General features: G+C 41.1%; 1 protein-coding gene across 4 annotated transcripts in view; it reads right to left on the bottom strand.

The window, feature by feature from the left end:
• Nucleotides 1–1,349: 1,349 nt before the first annotated feature.
• The window catches only part of LOC109909229 (CUE domain-containing protein 1-like), a 47,119-nt gene continuing 38,018 nt past the window's right edge, over nt 1,350–10,450 (bottom strand). For all 4 annotated transcript variants that reach the window (XM_031795552.1, XM_031795549.1, XM_031795551.1 and 1 more), the window contains 4 exons: nt 6,614–6,703; nt 6,392–6,485; nt 6,091–6,213; nt 1,350–5,937 (listed from right to left, as the gene is read on the bottom strand). In XM_031795552.1, the coding sequence (XP_031651412.1) occupies nt 5,937; nt 6,091–6,213; nt 6,392–6,485; nt 6,614–6,703 (308 nt within the window). In that variant the 3' untranslated portion in view covers nt 1,350–5,936. The remainder of the gene's footprint in view (nt 5,938–6,090; nt 6,214–6,391; nt 6,486–6,613; nt 6,704–10,450) is intronic.

Raw genomic sequence — 10,450 nt, 5'->3', positions numbered from 1 at the left:
TTTTCTTCTTGGCTTTCAAAATAGCATCAGACCAAACTACTCCCTCAGTTCCAGGTTGGATGGTGTCCTCAGGTCTCTGCTGTTTGTTTGCTGGAGCACCCTCCGTAGAACTTGGAATGGGACACATCATGACATGACACACATTTGTGTTAATGGTCACATGATGTGACCTTTACCATTCATAAAACAAGTGTCACTATACCAACGATTGTTTACACTGAATCTAAAATTCCTTTCTGAATATAACAAGAAAGGAGAGTGCAAACGGTGCACTATAGTATGATCGTGGACTACAGGAAAAGGAGGGCTGAACACGCTCCCCTTCACATCGATGGGGCTGTAGTGGAGCGGTTTGAGAGCTTCACGTTCCTTGGTGTCCACATCAACAAACAATCATGGTCCAAACACACCAAGACAGTCGTGAAGAGGGCACGACAACTCTATTCCCCCGCAGGAGACTGAAAAGATTTGACATGGGTGCCCAGATCCTCAAAAAGTTATACAACTGCACCATTGAGAGCATCCTGACCGGTTGTATCACCGCATGGTATGGCAACTACTCGGCATTTGACTGTAAGGCGCTACAGAGGGTAGTGCGTACATCACTGGGGCCAAGCTTCCTGCCATCCAGGACCTCTATACCAGGCGGTGTCAGAGGAAGGCCCAAAAAATTGTCAGACTCCAGCCACCCAAGTCATAGACTGTTGTCTCTGCTACCACACAGCAAGCGGTACCGGAGTCTAGGTCCAAAAGGCTCCTTAACAGCTTCTACCCCCAAGCCGTTAGAATGCAGAACAATTGATCAAATGGCAATGGCAATCAAACATCTCTGGAGAGACCTGAAAACAGCTGTGCAGCAACGCTCCACATCTAATCTGACAGAGTTTAAGAGGAGCATCATACCCAAGAAGACTCAAGGCTGTAATCACTGCCAAAGGTGCTTCAACAAAGTACTGAGTAAAGAGTCTGAATACTTATGTAAATGTGAGATAATAAAAAAATTAAAAATGTAATACATTTGCAACAACAACAAAAAAATATTTGTCATTATGGGGTATTTTTTAAAACTTCAGTTTATTTAGTAAATATTTTCTTAACTCTAATTTTATTAAAACTGCATTGTTGGTTAAGGGCTTGTAAGTATTTCTCGGTAAGTATTCGGCGCATGTGACAAATAAATTTTTATTTAGTATCTATTCCCAAAATGTTTTGTCTTAGCTAGAACCATTTCACTTCAAATCTCGCTCACGAAAGTCCTAGATCTTTCTCTCTGTTCAAAGAGATAGGCCTCATCAGGAACCTGATGTTGAGAGATAAGTCATTTTCACTGATCAGTTGTGACAATCTTGTCTAAGGGATCGATAAACAACTTTAATGAGCAGAATCGGTTAATAAATCTTTACAAATGTCACACAATCACATCAGACAGGGTACAACACAATTTGATTACTTCAATAGCTATAAGAAACTTTCTTAATAAAGTGTAAGAAAAATCTGATCCAGAAATCAATCTGGAGTACAACAATCACTTAAAGAACCTTAAACATATGTTGTGGGTAGAAACTGGCTTCTGACCTTGACCTTCCAAAATATGACACAAACAAACATGTTGAATCATACAAATTCTGAAGTTCTTGAAATGTATATCAGTTTTGATAATGAGCAATGGTTTTCATACGTTTGACCTACATTGACTGGTAGGATTAGCTACAGTCCTGTCCAGAAACAGATCTACAAAAATGCCTGGAGGTTAGAGGCTATAGGGGTCTGTTTATGGACAGGCCACACAGATCGCACCGAGTTCCATATGAAACTAAAAACCATCAGGCCTGTGGTGGTAGTTCTTCAAAGTAACTATGGCATACATTCTTATGATAGGATTATGAGCCATAGAAGATTGCAGGCTCATGAGTGCATTGTAAACAAGCATGTTGTCTGCTATTACTGGCCTCATCTCTATTCATGTACATTCATAATGAAGCATATCACCCTGTCTGGCACACACACAGTACAATAAAATAATCTGTACTTAGAAACATCTCAACAAAAACATAATTAACCAAGCATTTGTGGTGCTGCATGTCTATTGGTCAGAAAAGGTTAAAACGTTAAAGTTTGAAGTTATTTTGAGTATGCTCTTTTCCGTACAGCAACTAGGCCTATATGCAGCTTTTTGGTCTATCGCACAGACCGGTCCAGTATGCATTTGAAATCATGTCTGGCCACCAACATGATATTTGAAGCTTATAAAGAAATAAACTACCAGCCTAAATATACCTTTTCATATTCTTAACTGTGCTTTTACCAAGTCACACAAATTGGAAATGGAAGAACAGTACAAAGAGTGGAGCTTCCCTGAGAGGATAATGTATCTACATATTTCTATGAGCAGTCAAACATCAAGCCATTTTGAAATCACGTCACAAAACCATGCAGACGAGTTTTGCCCTCGACAGTGCAATAACAAAATGGCACTCGTGTTCAGATGTCAGACAAAAGCCTGGAACTGAAGATACAAAAAACATTTTCCCTTCGCTCTTTTCTGAAAATAACTAAACTAAGCAATAGACCAATGGAGTGCAAGCACTTGGTGACTTACTGATATCATGTAACGTTGTAATAGACAGACATAAACCTGCTGACTGGTCAGTGGGTGAACTGTCACAGGCTTTTGTAAACAAACGTAACCTGTGTCTTATCAAAGATGCTCTCTCAGCTACTGCAGATATGAGTTAGAATGTCTTCTATAGAAATAAATTAAAGCACTCCAGTATCCAGTAAATGTCCTTGTTTTTGAAAGAAACACTATTTTCTTAGCACAGCTGAAACCTGTTGTTCTGATTAAAGAAGCAATAAAACTGGCCTTCTTTAAACTAGTTGAGTATCTGGAGCATCAGCATTTGTGGGTTCGATTACAGGCTCAAAATGGCCAGAAAGAGTAGTACACAGCGTTGTATGAGATTTTCAGTTTCTTAGCAATTACTCGCATGGAATTGCCTTTATTTCTCAGAACAAGAATAGACTGACAAGTTTCAGAAGAAAGTGCTTTGTTTCTGGCCATTTTGAGCCTGTAATCGAACCCACAAATGCTGATGCTCCAGATACTCAACTAGTTTAAAGAAGGCCAGTTTTATTGCTTCTTTAATCAGAACAACAGTTTTCAGCTGTGCTAACATCTTTGCAAAAGGGTTTTCTAATGATCAATTAGCCTTTTAAAATGATAAACTTGAATTAGCTAACACAATGTGCCATTGGAACACAGGAGTGACAGTTGCTGATAATGGGCCTCTGTACACCTATGTAGATACTCCATAAAAATCAGCTGTTTACAGCTACAATAGTCATTTACAACATTAACAATGTCTACACTGTGTTTCTGATCAATTTGATGTTATTTTAAAATGGACAAAAAAATGTGCTTATCTTTCAAAAACAAGGACATTTCTAAGTCACTCAAAACTTTTGAACGGTAGTATATATTACAAATACCCATTTGAAATACCTATATGGATATGAATGTGAATCACAAGAGGTTGGTGGCACCTTAATTGGGGAGGACGGGCTTATGGTAATGGCTGGAGCGGAATCAGTTTAATGGTATCCAACACATAGTTTCTATGTGTTTGATGCCATTCCACTCGTTCCATTTCCAGCCATTATTATGAGCCGTCCTCCCCTCAGCAGCCTCCACTGATGTGAATCGCATGACAGTAACAATGAAGTCTGGATAGTCTGATGGCAGTTTGAGTAAGCTGGATAATGGCGCCCTCTATCTGCCGCTCAAAAACAGTATAAACGAGTGGGTGATATTATGGCAAATCTTTTTCATTATGGCAAGGGCAATAAACACATTTTATTGGCAAACATGTTTAGAGAGTTTGAAGACCTATATGAGAAAAATGCTGAGAGCAAAACTAACAAACAAGAAAATGACAACAGACAGAAATTGTCAAAGGGGCAAAATTCCAAACCCAATCCATAACATCAAGACTTCAAAAAGAACACTGAAAGGGTCGATTTTAGCCTCCCTTCACACAATCAATACTTGTACATACAAAACTTTCTCCGTATGTTCAACAAACATACCCTTCTCCTTATATACAACACATGACCCATCACCAATGAGGTCTTCTGTCAACATCCTGACAGAGAAGGGTTAAAACATGTCTCATTCCTGAATCAAGGAAAAACTGTAAATGGGTGATGTGATTTGAATCATCATACGTTTCAATCATGGAGCCATCTAGATTGAGAGGTAGCAAATCAAACATTTACATTTAAATCCATTTAAGAAGGTACTCTACTATTTGAATTGGTGTTCCAATTCCCCACCCTTCTCCCAAAAGTGTGCACTTGGCTTGCTCACTTTTATGCATCAATTTTAAAACATTGACATTTTTAGAAGCATGGTGGAGAGAGTTGCCACCATATTTCCTACACCAGTCTGTCCCTTCCTTTTTAACGATCGTGAGCAAAGAGCACCCTTCGGGGAGAAGGCTTCAGAATAAGACAGTAATCATTTCCAATAGTTGGGAAAGTGACAGATCAATGTGAAACCTTGCGAATCAGATAGTGGCTCAAAGGGTTGACTTTAAACCTAGCTCGACTGTCTGTTGAAACTCATATCACAGCGCTGGGTCATCATCAGCCTCCTCTTTTCTACCGATACACCCAACAGCATCTAATCAAGATCAATGCCAGTCCTCACCTCACAGAGGCATCATCCATATCATGTTCTGCTCTCTCAATACCCAACACTTCCCATTACAAACGGTTAATTTCCCATTACACCACATAAAACACATGTTTATCAGCAATGTGCACAGATCACTGGCATATTTGTTTATCAAATATTTCTACTAGTTATATTATTGTGTACTCATTAATAAAACGAATTCAGCAATATGCACCCCTCCTTACTCTCAAGGAAATAGGGTTAGTATATAAAGGCTGTATTGAAAAAGACATGAGAATAGTGAGATATGGCAGTCAGTTAGCTAGAGGGATATTTCAGTTCACATGAAATCTTAAGAAGTTTGTCAGAGTTCCTGAAATGGGATTAAAGGTTACACATTGACATAACAATATGGGATGAAATATGACCCGCTTGGAACAAGTGACCCTTTTGGCAGGTTTGAATGCCTCTTTGATATAGGAGGGTGCAACAGAAGGGTTTGTTGACATTTGAGCACTTAAATAACAACCCCTTGACTGACACACACAGGTCTCTGATGAGATCATCTACTGTCAAATTGCTCCGAGGCAAATCCAGATTTACAAAGTCAACTGTAATGTTAGAGTCTCTGTTTACAAGTTGTTTCTGTGTCCTGAACTTTCAGGAAACATGGGATTGAGCTGTGATTCTAGTTGAAAACTTGCCACATCATCACTGGTTACTGTCTGTTTAAAACGGTGACCAAATGGGCATAGCAACACATGGGTACTGGGAGTGAACATGATTTATTATGGGACATTTCAGAGGTGCTTGTGCACACTTTGGCTCTAGAGTGACCTACCCCAGCCATATCAAAGAGATTAGAGTGGTAACACGAGATGAGTCCATATGTTAAGATCATCACCAGCAGGGCTGCCATGCCTTCTGCAATGGGGATTAAAGGGAGCTGACACAACAACAAAAAAAGAACTGTCAAAAGACTAATGCATCTTCCCTTTACATATGAAATCATATATTAATGAAGAGTTATAATACAGAGATTATAATGGTAATCCAATGCGGTTATGAACAGTCAGAGTTAAGGAGAGGTGGTAGCAGTCTGCTTCCTCTCCTCCTGGGCGAGGGGGTGGTCCCAGGTCACTTCTGGGCCGGAGATTGGCTGGCCTGTGTTAGGGAAGGGAGCCAAAGTATTGCGTGGCCACCAGCCATGGGTCATTCTGCTGTCACCATGGAAACCCTGATGTGGTGCAGCCTTGGAGAATCTGAAATTGAGGTGACATGTTTGTCAGATTACAGCCAAACGGCCTATCTATAAACAAATGATGTAAGTCAACAATAATGTTTAATTAGAGCGGTTATAGTAGTTACAGAGTAAAGTGATACAATTTCCAACAGGGAAGGAGACAGGTTTTCACCATGACAAAGGCTCCTTGTGTGGCACATCGTCTTCCTGAGTGTCTGATCTTCTGGGCTGGCCATCTTCTGGGCTTCCCTCCACATCTTCCAGGAGGTTGGCTGTGGAGTTGGCTGTGCCCAGTCTTAGAGGGGATATGGTCAAGGGAAACACCTAAAGGCCTGGATATTGATACATATGCATCTGTATTGTACAGTATGTGGTACTTGAACATTGAGTTCTATAAAAAGACATCACTGCAAAAACGGAACCCATCCAATGTTTCTGATTGGAAATTAGTATCGACTGGCAATGAAGGATACGACTGGTGCTTCAGGAGCGTTCTTCTTTTTAACTTTCTTCTCTTTGTCTTGTCAGAGAATGATCTGGCGATTTCAAACAGCTTCTTTCTTGTTGCTAGGTGGGAGAGAAGACAGAAAAGTATGCTGTTCTAGCGATTGAGTTCGTTAACTGGCCATTGCCAGAGAGAGACAGGGGATGGTAATAATGTGTATTGAGTGGCCTGCTGGTAGAGGATGCCTTACATTTGCCCATGTGTTTGAGTTTGTCTCTGAACATGGCATCATCTGACACAGCAGTACAAGCCTCCATCGACCTCGAAGCACAGTGATCTCCTGGAAACAAAGAAATGAGTTGTAAAAGACAAACATAAGCATATTAATCACACAAGAAAACACTAACCAGTAACACACATTCACATATAATAATGAACCGGAGTAGTGAACAAACAATCTACTTCAACCATTTTTGTAAAGTCTTAATTGGTGACTAAGGCTGTAGTAAAATTTTCTCTGGGCACTTTAAGACTTATGTTTTTAATTTTTTTAAATGTTTTTTTAATTACTATATAACAAAGATAAATGATATAAATGTATATGTGTATGTACAGTCAAAAGTTTAGACACACAAACTCTGTAGTAACCAGACATGACTGCCCTTGACCAGCACAAAAACAACCTATGGCGTACTGCATCTGCAACGAATAGCCCCCGCAAAATGCAACTTTTCAGGGAAGTTAGGAACCAATATACACAAGCAGTTAGGAAAGCAAAGGCTAGCTTTTTCAAACAGAAATTTGCATCCTGTAGCACAAATTCCCAAAAGTTCTGGGACACTGTAAAGTCCATGGAGAACAAGAGCACCTCCTCCCAGCTGCCATCTGCACTGAGGCTAGGAAACATTGTCACCACCGATAAATCCACGATAATTGAGAATTTCAAAAAGCATTTTTCTACGGCTGGCCATGCTTTCCACCTGGCTACCCCTACCCCGGTCAACAGCTCTGCATCCCCCACAGCAACTTGCCCAAGCCTCCCCCATTTCTCCTTCACCCAAATTCAAACAGTTGATGATCTGAAAGAGCTGCAAAATCTGGATCCCTACAAATCAGCTGGGCTAGACAATCTGGACCCTCTCTTTCTAAAATGATCTGCCGAAATTGTTGCAACCTATATCTATCCTGCCCTGCCTTTCTAAAGTCTTCGAAAGCCAAGTTAACAAACAGATCACAGACCATTTAGAATCCCACCGTACCTTCTCCGCTATGCAATCTGGTTTCCAAGCTGGTCATGGGTGCACCTCAGCCACGCTAAAGGTCCTAAACGATATCATAACCAGCATTGATAAAAGATAATACTGTGCATCCGTCTTCATCGACCTGGCCAAGGCTTTCAACTCTGTCAATTCTTATCGGCAGACTCAACAGCCTTGTTTTCTCAAATGACTGCCTCGCCGGGTTCACCAACTACTTCTCTGATAGAGTTAAGTGTGTCAAATTGGAGAGTCTGTTGTCCGGGCCTCTGGCAGTCTCTATTGGGTTGCCACAGGGTTCAATTCTCGGGCTGACTCTTTTCTCTGTATAGATCAATGATGTCGGTCTTGCTGCTGGTGATTCTCTGATCCACCTCTATGCAGACAACACCATTCTGTATACTTCTGACCCTTCTTTGGACACTGTTAACAAACCTCCAGACGAGCCTCAATGCCATACAACACTCCTTCCGTGGCCTCCAACTGCTCTTAAATGCTAGTAAAACTAAACGCATGCTCTTCAACCGATCGCTGCCCGCACCTGCTCGGCCTTCTAGCATCACTACTCTGGACGGCTCTGACTTAGAATACGTGGACAACTACAAATACCTAGGTGTCTGGTTAGACTGTAAACTCTCCTTCCAAACTCACATTAAGCATCTCCAATCCTAAATTAAATCTAGAAATGGCTTCCTTTTTCGCAACAAAGCATCCTCCACTCATGCTGCCAAACATACCCTCGTAAAGCTGACCGATCCTTCATTTACAAAATAGCCTCCAACACTCTACTCAGCAAATTGGAAGTAGTCTATCAAAGTGCCATCCTTTTTGTCACCAAAGCCTCATATACATTAATTGTTTATGGTTCATTGAACAAGCATGGGAAACAGTGTTTAAACTCTTTACAATGAAGATCTGTGAAGTTATTTGGATTTTTACAAATTATCTTTGAAAGACAGGGACCTGAAAAAGGGGCGTTTCTTTTTTTGCTAAGTTTCTCTGTACTTTGCTCATATATATATATATATATTACATTGATGAAAGCTACAACCACGCCATCTGCAATATTAAAGATGATCAACCCCTCCAAAAATAAATAAATGAGAAATTATATAAAGAATGATAGTAAAAAGCTCTAGAGTACCTTAAATTAAATTCTAGGCAAAAAAAAGCTAACTCCGCTCCATCCTTCACTGAGGCAGATGGCTTGTTCATAACAAAACCCTTTGATATTGCCAACCACTTTAAGAACTTTTTTGATGACAAGATTTGAAAACTTAGGCATGACATGGGCTGTTACGGTGACCGTATTAACACCACCCCGGCGGTCACGAGTCATGACGGAAGTCAAATTCCACATGACCGCTTAATAACAGTAATTAGGCTTCTCCAAGCTCTGAAGCTGCTGGTCATTAGTAGCCTACCAAACTGCACTCTATTGTCCCTCTAATCACTCTGACATCAATGGAAATGTAATAGAAAATCTCATCAAACACTTAATGAGAGCCCACAAGTTCACGCAACATTTCTATAGGCTACGCAGAAAACAGAGTTTTGATGGCCTCTATTTAAAAGAGAAGGATCTCATCAGCTTTCTATAGGCTAGGCCTACTATACAGTGCATTCGAAAAGTATTCAGACCACTTGACTGTTTCCACGTTTTGTTATGTTAAAGTGTTATTCTGAAATGGATAACGTATTCTATTCCCCCTCAATCTACACACAATAACCCATAATGACAAAGCAAAAATTTATTACAAATAAAAAATGAAAATATAACATTTGCATAAGTATTCAGACCCTTTTCTTGGTACATTGTTCAATTATCTTTGGCAGCGATTACAGCATTGTTGGGTATGACGGCACAAGCTGGCACACCTGTATTTGGGGAGTTTCTCCCATTCTTCTATGCAGATCCTCTCAAGCTCTGTCTGGTTGGACGAGGAGCGTCGCTGCACAGCTATTTTCAGGTCTCTCCAGAGATGTTCGATCGGGTTGAAGTCCGGGCTCTGGCTGGGCCACTCAAGGACATTCAGAGACTTGTCCTGAAGTCACTCCTGCATTGTCTTGGCTGTGTGCTTAGGGTCATTGTCCTGTTGGAAGGTGAACCTTCACCCCAGTCTGAGGTTCCCGAGCGCACTGGAGCAGGTTTTCATCAAGGATCTCTCTGTACTTTGCTCCGTTCAGCTGTCCCTCGATCCTGACTAGTCTCCCAGTACCTGCCGCTGAAAAATAATCTTGTTTCTCATGGTCAAAGAGTCTTCTAGGTGCCTTTTGACAAACTCCAAGCGGGCTGTGTGCCTTTTACTGTGGAGTGGCTTCTGTCTAGCCACTCTTACATAAAGGCATGATTGGTGGAGTGCTGCAGAGATGGTTGTCCTTCTGGAAGTTTCTCCCATCTCCACGAGGACCTCTAGAGCTCTGTCAGAGTGACAATCGGGTTCTTGGTCACCTGCCTGACCAAGGCCCTTCTCCCCCGATTGCTCAGTTTGGGCAGGAAGCCAGCTCTAGGAAGAGTCTTGGTGGTACTAAACTTCTTCCATTTAAGAACTATGAAGCCCACTATATTCTTGGGGACCTGCTGCAGACCTTGTTTGGTACTCTTCCCCAGATCTGTGCCGAGACACAATCCTGTCTTGGAGCTCTACGGACAATTCCTTCGACCTCATGGCTTGGATTTTGCTCTGACGTCAACTGTGGGACCTTATATAGACAGGTTTGTGCCTTTTCAAATCATGTCCAATCAATTTAATTTACCACGGGAGGACTCCAATCAAGTTGTATAAACATCAAGGATGATCAACAGAAACAGGATGCACCGGAGCTCAATT

The sequence above is a fragment of the Oncorhynchus kisutch genome, linkage group LG18 (assembly GCF_002021735.2).
Source record: "Oncorhynchus kisutch isolate 150728-3 linkage group LG18, Okis_V2, whole genome shotgun sequence".
Classification (NCBI taxonomy): domain Eukaryota; kingdom Metazoa; phylum Chordata; class Actinopteri; order Salmoniformes; family Salmonidae; genus Oncorhynchus; species Oncorhynchus kisutch.
The sequence above is the reverse complement of the archived record's forward strand: the minus strand, read 5'-3'. Positions and strand labels throughout refer to the sequence as shown.